This window comes from Heptranchias perlo, chromosome 11 (assembly GCF_035084215.1).
Source record: "Heptranchias perlo isolate sHepPer1 chromosome 11, sHepPer1.hap1, whole genome shotgun sequence".
Classification (NCBI taxonomy): Eukaryota; Metazoa; Chordata; class Chondrichthyes; order Hexanchiformes; family Hexanchidae; genus Heptranchias; species Heptranchias perlo.
The window spans coordinates 76,822,416-76,841,907 of NC_090335.1; the positions used below are offsets into that span (position 1 = coordinate 76,822,416).

The 19,492-nt window shown below is 45.6% G+C and overlaps 1 protein-coding gene across 1 annotated transcript; it reads right to left on the bottom strand.

The window, feature by feature from the left end:
- Positions 1 to 2,755: 2,755 nt before the first annotated feature.
- fgf9 (fibroblast growth factor 9) lies at positions 2,756 to 19,331 on the bottom strand. The gene is made up of 4 exons (XM_067993407.1): positions 18,980 to 19,331; positions 10,257 to 10,400; positions 4,323 to 4,426; positions 2,756 to 3,172 (listed from the first exon to the last, which is right to left on the bottom strand). Exons 1-4 carry the CDS (start codon positions 19,155 to 19,157, stop codon positions 2,984 to 2,986), a joined length of 615 nt encoding a protein of 204 aa, XP_067849508.1. The 5' UTR covers positions 19,158 to 19,331; the 3' UTR covers positions 2,756 to 2,983.
- Between the last annotated feature and the right edge of the window lie 161 nt (positions 19,332 to 19,492).

The window sequence follows — 19,492 nt, forward strand, 5'->3', positions numbered from 1 at the left end:
TGTAGTGAGATACACCAGGCGGTGCACTCACTGTAAACACTTCACCTGTGTTTTGTTTCTGTGTAAGCACCGCAGTATCCAGGTTGTTACACATTTTTGAAGGTTCATAAATCACATAGCTACCCTCTGTTTAAAGGGCAGGTTGACGCTGGGGAAGGGCCTGTGCTTTCAAAGGACAGGTGGATACTGTGGAAGGGACTGTATGTTTAAAGGTCAAGTGGACACGGTGGAAGGGACTGTGTGTTAAGAAAGTGTGGGTTTGGTTTGACTTCGGCACTGTTTTACACTGGGTGTGCTGAAATAGACAGCGTCATCTTCCCCAGTCCTTTTTCTGTTAAGCAGTTTCTTGCTTCTCCAGCTTATGCAAATCAGCATAACTGTAAATTCATTTCCAGTCCCCGGTCTCCAGCAGGTTCAGCTGCTGCTTTCCTTCTCCCTGTTGGAAAGTTTCCAACAGCATAAATCTGCCCTGTGGCATCGTACAAAATCTTACCCACCAGAGCAGTACAACAGCTTGGTGAAGCACTTTCAGACCCTCTGCTGCTCATCCATCTATCGAATCAAGCACATTGTCTCTGGGCAGGATCAGGTACCACGTCCTCGCCTTAATCTCTCTGAATGAGGTGCTGCCTTACTTTACACGGACAGAATACAAATGGAGAGGTTGCATTGTTGCTGTATAATGTGTTGGGCCAAATTCCATCTGGATCACGATGTAGCTCTGGAGACAATCACTGAAGGATATTACTGCCTTAGAGATGAGACAGAACCAAAGGAGGATGACTGGTGTTGATCAGTTAACCTGGACATATAGTTAAGAAATTTTGGATAAAGAAAAAGCCCATATTCTCTTCCAGAAACACACTCGTCTCTTATATGCTGTTGGTGCCATGCTAACTCACTGCACAAGAAAACCTCTACCTGCTCTTGCTTTATCCTCCTAGCTTGCTCATTTTGAACTTGTATCTCTTGGTATTCGAAGCCTTTACCGCAGTGATTTACTAAGGTGCGTTTTGTCATCCCTATTGTGAAGTTCCCTTGGAATCTCTTCCCAAAGCCCAACTTCCTTAACTTTCCCTCCTAACTGAAATCCCTGATACCCTTCAAAAGCAATGCTGTTATCTGTAACGATTCAATAGCTTACCTTTGTGCCTAATGCAACCCAGTACTTTTATACATTTTGATGCAGCAAAACACTGCTGACAGTTCCCTCGACGTACCAGATCTCTTTCCTGATCATCCTGTACCAATGCTCTTCCCCTTATGGCTCCTTTCTCCCATATTAATTATTTTGCACCTATCCTCACTGAACTGCATCAGCCATCTGTTGGCCCAGTTGATTGAAGTGAATGGCGGAACAGGCTCGAGGGGCTGAATGGCCTACTCCTATTCCTACTTTCCAGCTCTGTACCCATCTAAATCTCTGTCCCAAGTGTCCCTTTTGTAACTGGATGCTGGAAATTGAGACACTTGGGAGTGAACAGGGGAATTCAAAATGGCTCAAACATTTTAAAAATGAAAGGATTTCTTGTCAATTCAGAAACACTTTAGTTGAATGCGAAAGCAGTTGCGTCAATGCAGACATTTGTTTTTGAAGTACAGGGTCAGTGTACGCTGTTATCTAAATGTCACTGATTCGGGGCAAGTAAAGGACACTGTGCCTCTGACAGAGAGTGTATGTGCAAACAAGTGAATAATTACCTATCCCTAAAATGATCCTTTTACATCTCCAACCCAATAACATTGTAAGCTTACTCTTCTGCTTAATCAGAGTTTGCGTGTGAGATCAAGGGCACTGCTATTTCTGTTTCTTTTTAAAAGCGTTGCAATTTTCTCTTTAAGCAACATCCAAATCACCATCAGCTTCTGGATCTTCTACGTGACGTTTCCAATTGAGCAGCGACAGGGGGAGGGGGTGTAACCACTGACCCAGAGAGGGGGGAGGGACGTATTCACTGACCCCTGGGGAGGAGGGGCATATCCGGGGAAGGTGGATATGAACCTGTTTCCACATCAGTAGATCGTTTGTGTGAAGAATTTTTCCCTGCGTTTACTTGCCTCAGAATCTAACCTATTGAGCAAAATATTATTGACTGAACTAAAACATTGTTGAAAGATTTATGTCTGAAATCAATTCTAGTTCACACTGAACAACATGTCACAGTTTGCATTTCCAGCACAGGATCTAAGCATTCTCTTGCTGCACAGGTCGATCAGACACAGCGGAGACGGTGAGGAGTCAGGCAGGAGCGGAGAGGCTGTGACACAGTGCAAAACACCGGCAATAAATGGAAAAACTAGATATTGGCAACGTCTGACACAACGTATTTCGTCCCTTTCCTGCCGATGTGGATCAGTAAAGAAAACTTGATTTTACTGCAAGTGAAATGAGTGAATTCGACCTCTGTGCACGGTGATGGGGAGGTCAGTGACCCCTCACGAGGCTGAGGGTCAAAGTTCCCAAAGGCTTTCAGAGCAGGTGAGCTGTCGGATCTCAGCCGTCTACGATTGGACAGTCCGGTTTTTGGCCGGCCCATCTAGGAATAACTGAAAGGTGAAACTCGAAAGTCTTTCGTAAAATAGAACATGATTTTTTTTTTCCACATTCTGCTTCCACGTCCCACAATATGGATACATTAGTCATGAGTTATTCAGTTATTCATTAATTAGTCATTTGTTCAGGCTTTCAATAAATTTTCATCAGGTACAAAACAAACCGCAGATCTCACCCCCGCCCCCCCCCCACTCCCCCAATCGTCAGACCATGCAGTGACAACCCTGAGTCGTTCAAATGCCACCTGGGAATTATTATTTGCGCAAATTCAAACTTAAAAATAATTTAAACAATAAAATAGCTCTTTGTGAAAGGGGATAACCTGCTTCCCGCTTCATTCTCGCAGTTCATGAAGTCCTGAGCCCCTCAAGACGTTGTTCAAGTTTTAAATAAAGATGTGGATTGGATACTTGGAGCGGGGGCAGTGGCTCAGCTGTCTCTGACCAGCCGTGGGATGAAGTGTGTGCTGGGGTGGTGGAGGCGAGCTTTGCTCCCGTTCTTAGCCCCTCCTCTCTTGGTTAACGCCACGTAGAGTCGAGGATGTGTGTGTGAAGAGTAAGTGGTGTAGTGATTCTCCTCCATCTGTTCCTTAAAGAGACAGTCTTCAGTGAAGGTCTCCTACAAACACACAATACGGTTAACCCCAGCATGAACTGCACACCCTGAGATTTACTTAAACAACACATTTGGTTTCCCCAATGGCCTGGATCCTGAGAACACTTTAACTGAGCTACTCAGCACCAAGTTCCAGCTCTAGGTTTGCGCTGAGTTTGTTGACCTCAGCACAGGGCAATGGTAAGGAGTCTACAATCGGCCATAGTGATCCTGGGTAGGAGAAAGGAATATCGACCAGGTACCCAGAGAATCAACACCTTCAGGAACTGTACCCCAGTGAGAGTCAGCACCTTCAGGAACTGTACCCCAGAGAGAGTCAGCACCTTCAGGAACTGTACCCCAGAGAGAGTCAGCACCTTCAGGAACTGTACCCCAGAGAGAGTCAGCACCTTCAGGAGAACTGTACCCCAGAGAGAGTCAGCATCTTCAGGGGAACTGTACCCCAGAGAGAGTCAGCACCTTCAGGAGGGCAGGGAGTAAAAAAAAATACAATTGGAAATCAATTTTCTTCTCCTATGCCCCCTCCCCACACCAAAAAAGATGTTTAAAAAGTTTGTTCCTTTGTAACATGGAAGAGAAATAATTGGAGAAGTTGTGGATGGACCACTGGAGTGGACAGATGTAAGATGCTTGGAGAGGTCAGGGCCCCATTGACATCAGGTCCAAGGTGTGAGTTCAAATCTCACCAGGGCAAGTTGTGAAAATTAATTCAATAAAACTGGTGATTTGTGGGTTGGTACCAGGTAGAATGACCATGAAAACTGTTGGATTGTTGTAAAAAACCAACTAGATCACTGATGTCCTTCAGGGAAGGAAACCTGCCTCCTTGACCGGGTGTGACCCATACGTAACGCCAGTCCCACACTCTGCAGCTGACTCAATGTCCTCAGGACAATGAGGGATGGGCAATAAATGTGGCCGTACTGCAATCACCTACGTCCTGAGAACAAATAACAAAATATAGGGAGCCCTGAAGTACACTGTTATTCTGCCTGACTCAATCCCCATCCCGTTGGACCCAGATCCACTCCCCGTCCAGTTGGACCCGGTCCCTGTCCCGTTGGACCCTGACCCAGTCTCCGTCCCGTTGAGCAGGGCGAGCAAGCAGATCGAGGGCAGGCGGACTGAGTGATTGCTGAACTGCAGTACTTACCGACCCGTACAGAGTTCCTTGGCTGTTGATGGCGAGAAACAGCCGAGTAACCACAGCTCGAATACCAACAATCCCAATCCGCACAGAAAATAGCTCCATAATACCTGGCGGAGTAGACAGAGCAGTGAGGGGTTCAAGAAACAAGGATTATACAGTGCAGCACCGTGAGGGAGCTGGATTGACATCAGTAGAGATACAGTCAGGAATACGGGTACATGTTGAGAGGAGTTAGCCCAAGTGAGGGAGCTGTGAGTCATAGGCTGGAATCTAATCAAGTGGTTCCGTTGGTTTATATATAGAATAACAGATACCCGGGAGTGAATTACAGGCTGGAATCTACTGAGGGGTTTATATATAGAATAACATACCTGGGAGTGAGTTACAGCCTGGAATCTAATTTGGGTTTGGGTGGTTTAAAATGATATGAGGCTGGATAAGCAATGGTGATCATTCAAAGAAATATTTCATAATTCTCAATGAATATACATTCCACTGAGGAAAAAAAAACCCTCGGGAAAAGTGATCCATGTGTGGCTGACTAAAGTTAAGGATAGTATTAGATTAAAAGAAGAGGCTTATAACGTTGTAGAAAGCCTGAGGATTGGGAGAGTTTTAGAAACCAGGAAAGGGTGACCAAAAAATTGATAGAGGGAGAAAATAAAATGAGAGTAAACTAGCAAGAAATATAAAAACAGATTGTAAGAGCTTCTACAAGTATGTAAAAAGGAAGAGAGCAGCAAAAGTAATCCCTTAGAGGCTGAGACAGGAGAAATTATAATGGAGAATAAGGAAATGGCAGAGATGTTAAACAAATATTTTGTTTCTGTCTTCACAGTAGAAGACACAAAAGACATACCAGAAATAGTGGGGAACCAAGGGTCCAATGAGAGTAAGCAACTTAAAGTAGTTAATATTAGTAAAGAAAAGGTACTGGAGAAATTAAAGGGACTAAAAGCTGATAAATCCCCTGGACCTGATGGCCTACGTCCTAGGGTTCTAAAAGAGGTGGCTGCAGAGATAGTGGATGCATTGGTTGTGATCTTCCAAAATTCCCTATATTCTAGGGGTTTGGAAGGTAGCAAATGTAACCCCGCTATTCAAGAAAGGAGGGAAAGAGAAAACAGGGAACTACAGGCCAGTTAACCTGACATCAGTCGTCAGGAAAATGATGGAATCCATTATTAAGGACGTGGTAACAGGGCATTTAGAAAATTATAATATGACTAGGCACAGTCAACATGGTTTTATGGAAGGGAAATCGTGTTTGCAAATCTATTAGAGTTTTTTGAGGATGTTACTAGCAGGGTAGATAAAGGGGAACCAGTGGATGTAGTATATTTGGATTTTGAAAAGGCATTCGATAAGGTGCCACATAAAAGATTGTTGCACAAGATAAGGGCTCATGGGGGTAATATATTAGCATGGATAGAAGATTGGTTAATGGACAGAAAACAGTAGGAATAAACTGGTCATTCTCAGGTTGGCAGGCTGCAACTAGTGGGATGCTGCAAGGATCAGTGCTTGGGCCTCAGCTATTTACAATCTATATTAATGACTTAGATGAAGGGACCGAGTGTAATGTATCCAAGTTTGCTGATGATTCAAAGCTAGGTGGGAAAGTAAGCTGTGAGGAAGACACAAGAAGAGTCTGGAAAGGGATATAGACAGGTTAAGTGAGTGGGCAAGAAGGTGGTAGATGGAATATAATGTGAGGTTATTCACTTTGGTAGGAAGAATAGAAAAACAATATTTTTTAAATGGTGAGAAACTATTAAATGTCGGTGTTCAGAGAGATTTGGGTGTCCTTGTCCACAAAACACGGAAAGTTAACATGCAGGTATAGCAAGCAATTAGGAAAGCAAATGTATGTTGGCCTTTATTGCAAGGGGTTTAGAGTACAAGAGTAAGGAAGTATTGCTACAATTGTACAGGACTTTGGTGAGACCACACCTGGAGCACTGTGTACAGTTTTGGTCTCCTTACCTAAGGAAGGATATACTCACCTTAGAGGCGGTGCAACGAAAGTTTGGAATTCTCTACCCCAGAAGGCTGTGGATGCTGAGTCATTGAGTATATTCAAGACTGAGATCGATAGATTTTTGGACTCTAAAGGAATCAAGGAATATGGGGATTGGGCGGGAAAGTGGAGTTGAGGTCAAAGATCAGCCCATGATCTTATTGAATGGAGGAGCGGGCTCGAGGGGCCATACGGCCAACTCCTGCTCCTGTTTCTTATGTTCTTATATGGAATAACAGATACCGGTGTTACAGGCTGGAATCTAATCGAGGGGTTCGGGTGATTTATATAAAGAATAACGGATAACGGGAGTGAGTTACAGGCTGGAATGTTCTCCGAGGTTACAATTTCCTGATTGTTATCTCCATCTATGATAATTTAGCAGTGCTGATGTCACAGTTACTAATCTGCTTGTGAAATCCAAGGACACCACTTCCACCCAGACACCCCATGATCTTCCCTTTAATAAGTGTTTTCATAACTTTACCCACAATGGATGTTAAACTCATTGGTCTGTAGTTTATTTTTTAAATAGGAGTAACATCTGCCTTTCTCCAGTCCCCAGGCACCTCTCCAGTATTCAGTGATTTATGGAAGATTTGTGCCAGAGTTCCTGCAATTCCCTCCGTACCGTATTTCCTTAAGGGTCCTTGTGTGCATCTTATCCGGCCCTTGAGATTGATTCACCTTAAGTTTGCACAGCTGTTCAGTAACCATATGACAGTGATCAAACTTCAAAAGTACTTCATTGGCTGCTATTGGACGTCCCGAGGTAGCAGAAGATGCTATTTAAATGCAAGGCTTTCTTTCTCTTGCCATATTCATCTCCTGACCCTGAATCTTCTCCTGATACTGCACCTGCTCCTGACCCTGCACCATTTCATGACCCAGAGAATCTCATGACTTTGGCCCTGCTCCCAGAGGCCAACATAGGAACAGGAGTAGGCCATTCAGCCCCTCGTGCCTGCTCCGCCATTTGATAAAATCATGGCTGATCTGTGATCTAACTCCATATACCTGCCTTTGGTCCATATCCCTTAATACCTTTGGTTGCCAAAAAGCTATCTATCTCACATTTAAATTTAGCAATTGAGCTCGCATCAATTGCCGTTTGCGGAAGAGAGTTCCAAACTTCTACCACCCTTTGTGTGTAGAAATGTTTTCTAATCTCGCTTCTGAAAGGTCTGGCTCTAATTTTTAGACTGTGCCCCCTACTCCTAAAATCCCCAACCAGCGGAAATAGTTTCTCTCTATCCACCCTATCCGTTCCCCTTAATATCTTATAAACTTCGATCAGATCACCCCATAACCTTCGAAACTCTAGAGAATGCAACCCCAATTTGTGTAATCTCTCCTCGTAACTTAACCCTTGAAGTCCGGGTATCATTCTAGTAAACCTATGCTGCACTCCCTCCCAGGCCAATATGTCCTTCCGAAGGTGCGGTGCCCAGAACTGCTCACAGTACTCCAGGTGCAGTCCAACCAGGGTTTTGTATAGCTGCAGCATAACTTCTGCCCCCTTGTACTCTAGTCCTCTCGATATAAAGGCCAGCATTCCATTAGCCTTATTGATTATTTTCTGCACCTGTTCATGACACTTCAATGATCTATGTACCTGTACCCCTAAGTCCCTTTGGACATCCACTGTTTTTAACTTTTTACCATCTTCCCTACAGGCCTGCCCTACCCAAAGGCTGCCTATCACCACAATCGTTTCTCTACCAGGGACCACTCAGCTTGACTGGAGGGCCTGTACAATGTGTGGGGTTTCATTGTAATGACAAAAGTGGTCCATCACTGGAAGCAGTTCTTGGCCGCTCCAATGGCCCTGCCTGTACGTCAGTTCCCTCTACTTTGAGCATCTCCTCTTCCTCATCCACTTTCTGTGGACTCACTGCCCCAGAGCTGTCCTTGTTTTCCTGATGCAACCTCACTCCACTGGGTGGCCAAACTGTGCAGTGTAGAAACAGGAGTAGGTCATTCAGCCCCTCGAGCTCATTCCGCCATTCAATTACGTTATGTCTGATCTGCACCTCGACTCCATTTACCCTAATTAGTTCCCTAATACTCTTACTCAACAAAAATCTGTTGATCTTAGTCTTGAAAATTTCAATTGACCCCAGCCTTTCGGGGGAGAGAGTTCCAGTTTCTTTTTATCTACTCTTACAGAATCATAGAAAGTTACAGCACAGGAGGAGGCCATTCGGCCCACCGTGTCTGTGCTGGCCGAAAAAGAGCTATCCAGCCTAATCCCACTTTCCAGCTCTTGGTCCGTAGCCCTGTAGGTTACGGCACTTCAAGTGCACATCCAAGTACTTTTTAAATGAGTTGAGGGATTCTGCCTCTACCACCCTTTCAGGCAGTGAGTTCCAGACCCCTGCCATCCTCTGGGTGAAAAAATTTCTCCTCAGCTCCCCTCTAATCCTTCTACCAAATTACTTTCAATCTATGCCCCCTGGTTATTGACCCCTCTGCTAAGGGAAATAGGTCCTTCTTGTCCACTCTATCTAGGCCCCTCATAATTTTATACACCTCAATTAAATCTCCCCTCAGCCTCCTCTTCCTCTGTTCCAATGAAAACGACCCCAGCCTATCCAATCTTTCCTCATAGCTAAAATTCTCCACTCCTGGCAACATCCTTGTAAATCTCCTCTGTATCCTCTCTAGTGCAATTATATCTTTCCTGTAATGTGGTGACCAGAACTGTACACAGTACTCAAGCTGTGTCCTAACCAGTGTTTTATACATTTCAAGCATAACCTCCCTGCTCTTATATTCTATGCCTCAGCTAATAAAGGAAAGTTTCCCATATGCCTTCGTAACCACCTTATCTACCTGTCCTGCTGCCTTCAGGGATCTGTGGACATGCACTCCAAGGTCCCTCACTTCCTCTACACCTCTCAGTATCCTCCCATTTATTGTGTACTCCCTTGCCTTGTTTGCCCTCCCCAAATGCATTACCTCACACTTCTCTGGATTGAATTCCATTTGCCACTTTTCTGCCCATCTGACCAGTCTATTGGTATCTTCCTGCAGTCTACAGCTTTCCTCCTCACCATCAACCACACGACCAATTTTTGTATCATCTGCAAACTTCTTAATCATGTCCCCCACATTTAGGTCTAAATCAATAATACAGACCCTATATCATTAACAGACTCTATCAAACCCTTTTACATAAGAAAGAAAGAAATAGGAGCAGGAGGAGGCCATACGGCTCCTTGAGCCTGCTCCACCATTCAATCAGATCATGGCTGGTCTTCGACCTCATTTTAAATACCTCGATCAGATCACCCCTCACCTTCTAAACTCAAGGGAACACAAGCCAGGTTTATGCAGCTTGTCCTCGTAATTCAACCCTTTTAGCCCCAATATAATTCTGATGAATCTGCGTTGCACCCCCTCCAAGGCCAATATATCCTTCCTGAGGTGCGGTGCCCAGAACTAAACACAGTATTCCAGATGGGGGTCTAACCAGAGCTTTGTATAACTGTAGCATAACTTCCACCCCTTTATATTCCAGCCCCCTTGAGATAAAGACCAACATTCTAATAGCCTTTTTCATTACTTTTTGTACCTGTGCACTAGCTTTAGTAATTTGTATACCTGGACCCCTAAATCTCTTTGCTCCAAGTCTCTCCCTCTTAAGAAAATACTCCAATTTATATTTCTCCGATCCAAAGTGGATGACCTCACACTTCCCCACATTGTACTCCATCTGCCGTAGTTTTGCCCACTCACTTAGTCTCTTTGTGTCCCTTTGTAACTTCCTGCTCCCATCCACAGTGTCATCTGCAAACCTGGATAGACCTGAAAGCGGACGCTCTGGAATTTAACCCCCATTACATAATAACAGCAGTTTGCTGAGACTCTTGTGTGCTGTGCGGGCGACAGTTCCACACCCTGCAGGTACTTACTGTGGTGATTGCTTTCATGAGCTCCGTTGACTCTGCCATTGGGAAGGATCTGGAGATGGAATCCAATCCCGATGCTGCAGTAGAGGAATCGCTGTTTGACCACACCCTTGCTTAGCCAAGTCACTCCATTGTGTGAACTGCTGTCTGCAGATACGGGGAAGGTCTGTATTAGTCAATATTCTGGGCTGTTAACTCATTGCTGCCTCTGCTTAGCTGTAGTGTCAGCTGTGGCTCAGTGGGTAACTCTCTCGTCTCTGAGTCAGAAGGTCGTGGGTTCAAAGCCCCACTCCAGAGAATGGAGCACAAAATCCAGGCTGATATTCCCAGAGCAGTACTGAGGGAGTGCTGCACTGTCGGAGGTGCCATCTTTTGGATGAGATGTTAAACTGAGGCCCCGTCTGCCCTCTCAGGTGGATGCAAAAGACCCCATGGCCACTATTTCGAAGAAGAGCAGGGGATGTGTCCCGGCCAATATTTATCCCTCAACCAACATCACTAAATCAGATTATCTGATCATTATCACATTGCTGTTTGTGGGATCTTGCTGTGTGCAAATTGGCTGCCGCATTTCCTACATTACAACAGTAACTAATCTTCAAAAGTACTTAATTGGCTGTAAGATGTTTTGGGACGTCTTGAGGTTGTGAAAGGTGCAATGGAAATACAAGTCTATCTTTCTTTCTTTCTCTACTTCCTCAGCTCTGGTTCGGATTGCTGTGATTTCCATTCTGCTCTGCTGGAAAGGGTGGGAAGGGAATCTCAGCTGTGTTTAGCACAGCCAGGACGGTAACACAGAATTACACGGAAATTATAACACGGAAAATGGCATCCAGCCCAACCAGCCTGTGCTGGTCTTTATCCTCCACATGAGCAGAATTATATAAAGGATATAGAGGCACTGGAGAGGGTGCAAAAAAGATTTACTACGATGATACCAGAACTGAGAGGTGACACCTATCAGGAAAGATTGAACAGGCTGGGGTTCTTTTCTCCAGAAAAGAGAAGACTGAGGAGTGACCTGATAGAGGTCTTTAAAATTATGAAAGGGTTCGATAGGGTAGACGGAGAGAAATTGTTTCCACTTGTGGGGGAGACCAGAACTAGGGGCCATAAATATAAGATAGTCACTAATAAATCCAATAAGGAATTCAGGAGAAACTTCTTTACACAGAGAGTGGTTAAAATGTGGAACTTGCTACCATAAGGCATAATTTAGGTGACTAGCACAGATGTATTTAAAGGGAAGCTAGATAAATAGAATCATGGAAGCATAGAAGTTACAACATGGAAACAGGCCCTTCGGCCCAACATGTCCATGTCGCCCAGTTTATACCACTAAGCTAGTCCCAATTGCCTGCACTTGGCCCATATCCCTCTATACCCATCTTACCCATGTAACTGTCCAAATGCTTTTTAAAAGACAAAATTGTACCCGTCTCTACTACTGCCTCTGGCAGCTCGTTCCAGACACCCACCACCCTTTGAGTGAAAAAATTGCCCCTCTGGACCCTTTTGTATCTCTCCCCTCTCACCTTAAATCTATGCCCCCTCGTTATAGACTCCCCTACTTTTGGGAAAAGATTTTGACTATCTACCTTATCTATGCCCCTCATTATTTTATAGACTTCTATAAGATCACCCCTAAACCTCCTACTCTCCAGGGAAAAAAGTCTCAGTCTATCCAACCTCTCCCGATAAGTCAAACCATCAAGTCCCGGTAGCATCCTAGTCAATCTTTTCTGCACTCTTTCTATGGTAGTCCTGGGGTTGACAATTGTAAACAATTTTACAACACCAAGTTATAGTCCAGCAATTTTATTTTAAATTCACAAGCTTTCGGAGGCTTCCTCCTTCCTCAGGTGAACGATGTCGAAATGAAATCCTCGAAATGAAATCGCATTTATAATTCACAGAACAATGCTTGGTGATTATAGACAGTTTTTTCAACTGCCCGTTGCCAAGGCAATCAGTGTGCAGACAGACAGGTGTTACCTGCAAGGTCTCAGAATATACAAATCACCAAAAAAAACAACAAACAAAAAAAAACAGAGATAGAGAGGTAGAAACATAGAAAAGACAGCAACTGACCCGTTATATTAAAAACAGATAACATTTGTTCGCTGGTGGGGTAACGTGTAGCGTGACATGAACCCAAGATCCCGGTTGAGGCCGTCCTCATGGGTGCGGAACTTGGCTATCAATTTCTGCTCGACGATTTTGCGTTGTCGTGTGTCTCGAAGGCCGCCTTGGAGTACGCTTACCCGAAGGTCGGTGGATGAATGTCCATGACTGCTGAAGTGTTCCCCGACTGGGAGGGAACCCTCCTGTTTGGCGATTGGACTTCTTCACTGCACAAGACCTCCAACCAACACTATACACCAGATACATCGACGACATTTTCTTTCTATGGACCCACGGCAAGGAATCACTAAAGAGACTACACGACAACATCAACAAGTTCCATCCCACCATCAAGCTCACCATGGACTACTCCTCAGAATCAGTTTCTTTCTTGGACACACGAATCTCCATCAAAGACGGGCACCTCAGCACCTCACTCTACCGCAAGCCCACAGACAACCTCACGATGCTCCACTTTTCCAGCTTCCACCCTAACCATGTCAAAGAGGCCATCCCCGATGGACAGGCCCTGCGAATACACAGGGTCTGCTCAGACGAGGAGGAACGCGATGGACACCGACAGACGCTGAAAGACGCCCTAGTAAGAACGGGACATGACGCTCGACTCATCGATCGACAGTTCCGACGGGCCACAGCAAAAAATCGCATAGACCTCCTCAGGAGACTAACACAGGACTCAACCAACAGAGTACCCTTTGTCGTCCAGTACTTCCCCGGAGCGGAGAAACTACGCCATGTTCTCCGCAGCCTTCAACATGTCATCAATGACGACGAACACCTCGCTATGGCCATCCCCACACCTCCACTACTCGCCTTAAAACAGCCACCCAACCTCAAACAGACCATCGTTCGCAGCAAATTACCTAGCTTTCAAGAGAACAGCGTCCACGACACCACACAACCCTGCCACGGTAACCTTCTGCAAGACATGCCAGATCATCGACACAGATACCACCATCACACGAGAGGACACCACCCACCAGGTGCATGGTTCATACTCCTGTGACTCGGCCAACGTTGTCTACCTCATACGTTGCAGGAAAGGATGCCCCAGAGCATGGTACATTGGCGAGACCATGCAGACGCTACGACAATGGATGAACGGACACCGCGCAACAATCGCCAAACAGGAGGGTTCCCTCCCAGTCGGGGAACACTTCAGCAGTCATGGACATTCATCCACCGACCTTCGGGTAAGCGTACTCCAAGGCGGCCTTCGAGACACACGACAACGCAAAATCGTCGAGCAGAAATTGATAGCCAAGTTCCGCACCCATGAGGACGGCCTCAACCGGGATCTTGGGTTCATGTCACGCTACACGTTACCCCACCAGCGAACAAATGTTATCTGTTTTTAATATAACGGGTCAGTTGCTGTCTTTTCTATGTTTCTACCTCTCTATCTCTGTTTTTTTTTGTTTGTTGTTTTTTTTGGTGATTTGTATATTCTGAGACCTTGCAGGTAACACCTGTCTGTCTGCACACTGATTGCCTTGGCAACGGGCAGTTGAAAAAACTGTCTATAATCACCAAGCATTGTTCTGTGAATTATAAATGCGATTTCATTTCGAGGATTTCATTTCGACATCGTTCACCTGAGGAAGGAGGAAGCCTCCGAAAGCTTGTGAATTTAAAATAAAATTGCTGGACTATAACTTGGTGTTGTAAAATTGTTTACAATAAGCACTCTTTCTAGTTTAATAATATCCTTTCTATAATAGGGTGACCAGAACTGTACACAGTATTCCAAGTGTGGCCTTACTGATGTCTTGTACAACTTCAACAAGACATCCCAACTCCTGTATTCAATGTTCTGACCAATGAAACCAAGCATGTTGAATGCCTTCTTCACCATTCTATCCACCTGTGACTCCACTTTCAAGGAGCTATGAACCTGTACTCCTCGATCTCTTTGTTCTATAACTCTCCCCAACGCCCTACCATTAACGGAGTAGGTCCTGGCCCGATTCGATCTACCAAAATGCATCACCTCACATTTATCTAAATTAAACTCCATCTGCCATTCATCGGCCCACTGGCCCAATTTATCAAGATCCCGTTGCAATCCTAGATAACCTTCTTCACTGTCCACAATGCCACCAATCTTGGTGTCATCTGCAAACTTACTAACCATGCCTCCTAAACTCTCATCCAAATCATTAATATAAATAACAAATAACAGCGGACCCAGCACCGATCCCTGAGGCACACCGCTGGTCACAGGCCTCCAGTTTGAAACACAACCCTCGACAACCATCTTCTGTCGTCAATCCAATTTTGTATCCAATTGGCTACCTCACCTTGGATCCCGTGAGATTTAACCTTATGTAACAACCTACCATGCGGTACCTTGTCAAAGGCTTTGCTAAAGTCCATGTAGACCACGTCTACTGCACAGCCCTCATCTATCTTCTTGGTTACCCCTTCAAAAAACTCAATCAAATTCGTGAGACATGATTTTCCTCTCACAAAACCATGCTGACTGTTCCTAATTAGTCCCTGCCTCTCCAAATGCCCGTAAATCCTGTCTCTCAGAATACCCTCTAACAACTTACCCACTACAGATGTCAGGCTCACCGGTCTGTAGTTCCCAGGCTTTTCCCTGCCGCCCTTCTTAAACAAAGGCACAACATTTGCTACCCTCCAATCTTCAGGCACCTCGCCTGTAGCTGTCGATGATTCAAATATCTCTGCTAGGGGACCCGCAATTTCCTCCCTAACCTCCCATAACGTCCTGGGATACATTTCATCAGGTCCTGGAAATTTATCTACCTTGATGCGCTTTAAGACTTCCAGCACCTCCCTCTCTGTAATATGTACACTCCTCAAGACATCACTATTTATTTCCCCAAGTTCCCTAACATCCATGCCTTTCTCAACCGTAAATACCGATGTGAAATATTCATTTAGGATCTCACCCATCTCTTGTGGTTCCGTACATAGATGACCTTGTTGATCCTTAAGAGGCCCTACTCTCCCTAGTTACTCTTTTGCCCTTTATGTATTTGTAGAAGCTCTTTGGATTCTCCTTTGCCTTATCTGCCAAAGCAATCTCATGTCCCCTTTTTGCCCTCCTGATTTCTCTCTTAACTCTACTCCGGCAATCTCTATACTCTTCAAGGGATCCACTTGATCCCAGCTGCCTATGCATGTCATATGCCTCCTTCTTCTTTCTGACTTGGGCCTCAATCTCCCGAGTCATCCAAGGTTCCCTACTTCTACCAGCCTTGCCCTTCACTTTATAAGGAATGTGCTTACCCTGAACCCTGGTTAACACACTTTTGAAGGCCTCCCACTTACCAGACGTCCCTTTGCCTGCCAACAGACTCTCCCAATCAACTTCTGAAAGTTCCTGTCTAATACCATCAAAATTGGCCTTTCCCCAATTTAGAATTTTAACTTTTGGGCCAGACCTATCATTCTCCATAGCTATCTTAAAACTAATGGAATTATGATCACTGGTCCCAAAGTGATCCCTCACTAACACTTCTGTCACCTGCCCTTCCTTATTTCCCAAGAGGAGGTCAAGTTTTGCCCCCTCTCTAGTCGGGCCATCCACATACTGAATGAGAAATTCTTCCTGAATACACTCAACAAATTTCTCTCCATCCAAGCCCCTAATGCTATGGCTGTCCCAGTCAATGTTGGGAAAGTTAAAGTCCCCTACTATTACCACCCTATTTTTCTTGCAGCTGTCTGTAATCTCCTTACATATTTGCTCCTCAATTTCCCGTTGACTATTTGGGGGTCTGTAGTATAATCCTATCAAAGTGATCTCTCCCTTCTTATTTTTCAGTTCTACCTATATAGACTCAGTGGGCGAACCCTCGGATATATCCCCTCTCACTACTGCCGTGATGTTCTCCCTAATCAAGAACGCAACTCCCCCTCCTCTCTTACCTCCTGCTCTATCTTTCCTATAGCATCTGTACCCTGGAACATTGAGCTGCCAGTCCTGCCCCTCCCATAGCCATGTTTCAGTAATAGCTATAACATCCCAGTCCCATGTACCCATCCATGCCCTGAGTTCATCTGAGTTCAAATGTTGAATTACATCGAAACTACAGCACAGAAACAGGCCATTCGGCCCAACAGGTCTACGCCGGTGTTTATTCTCCACACGAGCCTCCTCCCTCCCCACTTCATCTTATCAGGATATCCTTCCATTCCTTTCTCCCTCATCTGTTTTTCTAGTTTTTCCTTAAATGCATCTATACTATTTGCCTCAACTGCTCCTTGTGGTAGCGAGTTCCACATTCTCAACCCCTCTCTGGGTAAAGAAGTTTTTCCTGAATTCCCTATTGGATTTATTAGTGACTATCTTATAATTATGACCCATGAGGGAGCAAGGAATAGAAGGATATGCTGATAGGCTTAGATGAAGTAGGGAGGGAGGAGGCTCGTGTGGAGCATAAACACCAGCATAGACCTGTTGGGCCGAATGGCCTGTTTCTGTGCTGTTCATTCTATAGAGCTCTATTTATGCAGTATCCTAATCCCATGTGCCCACTCTGTTCCCATATCCCTTTATCCCCCTCTCCTTCACCCGCCTATCGAACCTGTTCTGAAATGTTGACATGGTCTCTGCTTCAGTCACTGACTCTGGTCGTGAATTCCACAGCCTCACACCCCTCTGTATAAAAATTCTCCTGCTCTCTCTCCGAAGTCACTTAACTTGTATCTATATCCCCTTGAATATTTGAAATCTGTGCCTGTGTTTGTGTTTTATTCAGTTAAAAGGAATTGTTATTAAATGGGAAACTGAGGCCAAATATTTAAGATGCCATTTCAATAAAAATAAATAAATATACAGAAACTCCACGCTCTATAATTAAATAAAATGTTCCGAATGTTGATATTTCTGTCCGGGAGGTTAAACAGCAAAACACAGAGATACAGCTGAGAAATGTGGTGGAGAGATTACTGAGCAACACGTCACTGACAACCTCCTCACTGGACTCTCTCTATTATCTCCAATAATCCCACATTAGTGATTCATACAGCACAGAAGGAGGCCATTCACCCCTTCATGCCTGTGCCGGCTCTTTGAAAGAGCTATTCACTTATTACCACTCCTGTGCTCTTTCCTCATTGCCCTGCAATTTTTTTCCCTTCAAGTATTCAATTCCCTTTTGAAAGTTACTATTGAATCTGCTTCCACCACCCTTTCAGGCAGCGCATTCCAGATCAGAACAACTCACTACAGAAAAACTGTTCCCTCATCTCCCCTCTGGTTCTTTTGCCAATTACCTTAAGTCTGTCGCCTCTGGTTACTGAGCCTTCTGCCAGTGGAAATAGTTCTCCTTATTTCCTCTATCAAAGCTCTTAATGATTTTGAACACCTCTATCCAACCTTCTCTTAACCTTCTCTGTTCTGAGGAGAACAATCCCAGCTTCTCCAGTCTCTCCACATAACTGAAGTCCCTCATCCCTGGCACCATTCTAGTAAATCTCCTCTGCACCCTCTCTAAGGCCTTGACATCCTTCCTAAAGTGTGGTGCCCAGAATTGGACACAATACTCCAGCTGGAGCCTAACCAGTGATTTATAAAGGTTTAGCATAATTTCCTTGCTTTTGTACTCTATGCCTCTGTTTATAAAGCCAAGGATCCTGTATGCCTTTTTAATAGTTTTCTCAACTTCTCCTTCCACCTTCAAAGATTTGTGTACATACACTCCTATTTCAGAACAGAATCAATTCCAAACTAATCTGCCACAGACACTGACTCTTCCTGGGGTACGGGTCCCACAGACACCGACTCTCTCTGGGGTACGGGTCCCACAGACACCGACTCTCCCTGGGGTACGGGTCCCACGGACACCGACTCTCCCTGGGGTACGGGTCCCACGGACACCGACTCTCCCTGGGGTACGGGTCCCACGGACACCGACTCTCCCTGGGGTACGGGTCCCACGGACACCGACTCTCCCTGGGGTACGGGTCCCACGGACACCGACTCTCCCTGGGGTACGGGTCCCACGGACACCGACTCTCCCTGGGGTACGGGTCCCACGGACACCGACTCTCCCTGGGGTACGGGTCCCACGGACACCGACTCTCCCTGGGGTACGGGTCCCACGGACACCGACTCTCCCTGGGGTACGGGTCCCACGGACACCGACTCTCCCTGGGGTACGGGTCCCACGGACACCGACTCTCCCTGGGGTACGGGTCCCACGGACACCGACTCTCACTGGGAACCCGGACAATGAATGAGATTGGGCATCACAGACAGCACTCACTGATGGCGCTCCTGTGGGCACCTGATGCCATCAGCAAGCAGTGAGTAGTGTCTGGAGCTCGGGCTGGCGGTCCCCTCCTTGGCCCAAGGGCCTTGACGCTATTTGCAGTCCATGTACCAAAGGGCAATCTCAGCACAGACACAGGTGAACCCTCGGCCCTTCTGGTCTGCGCTGCCCCGACTGGTGTGTTTATTGTGTTCATTTACTAATATGGGACCCTGATGTTAAAGGTTTGCCGGTCCCTTTCAGCTGGTCTGTCACTGTCTGAGCCTCTTGTCCCAGCTGAGGTTGAAAGCCCAGTGCTGACCCCACCCCACAGGCAAATCACCCGCTTCGTACCTTCCCATTTGCTTTTGTATTTCTCCAGGCTGGTTCTCCAGGGCCTGCTCCGCACTCCATCTGTTCCATCCGGGGTCGATCCTTCTGAACACATCTCCCGAGCCTTCAGTATCATTAATATCACAATGAGCCAGTTCAAAGACCTCTGGGCTGGTGTTAAAGTCACACCGTGTGACATTACCGGGTCCAGGGGCTTAAACCCTCTCACAACAAACTCCTGAATGTCCTGGGGGTTTAAACCCTCTCACCACAGATTCCTGCTCGACTCTGTTTCAATCACTCACTGAAAGGTTGTAAAGATCAAACTGAAATGAAATATTTTTGTTGTAGTTAGAGCCTCAGTTGGTGGCAGTGATATTTATAGGGCACATTGAGTCAGTGATGTGTTTTACACCCTGATTGATAATCAGACTGTCCTCTAATTAAAGTAAACACATTTGGTGCAGGGTCATTCACCCACAAGGGAGGCCAAGAACTCTTTCTTTCTACCAATTAGAACAGAAACAGCTCTGT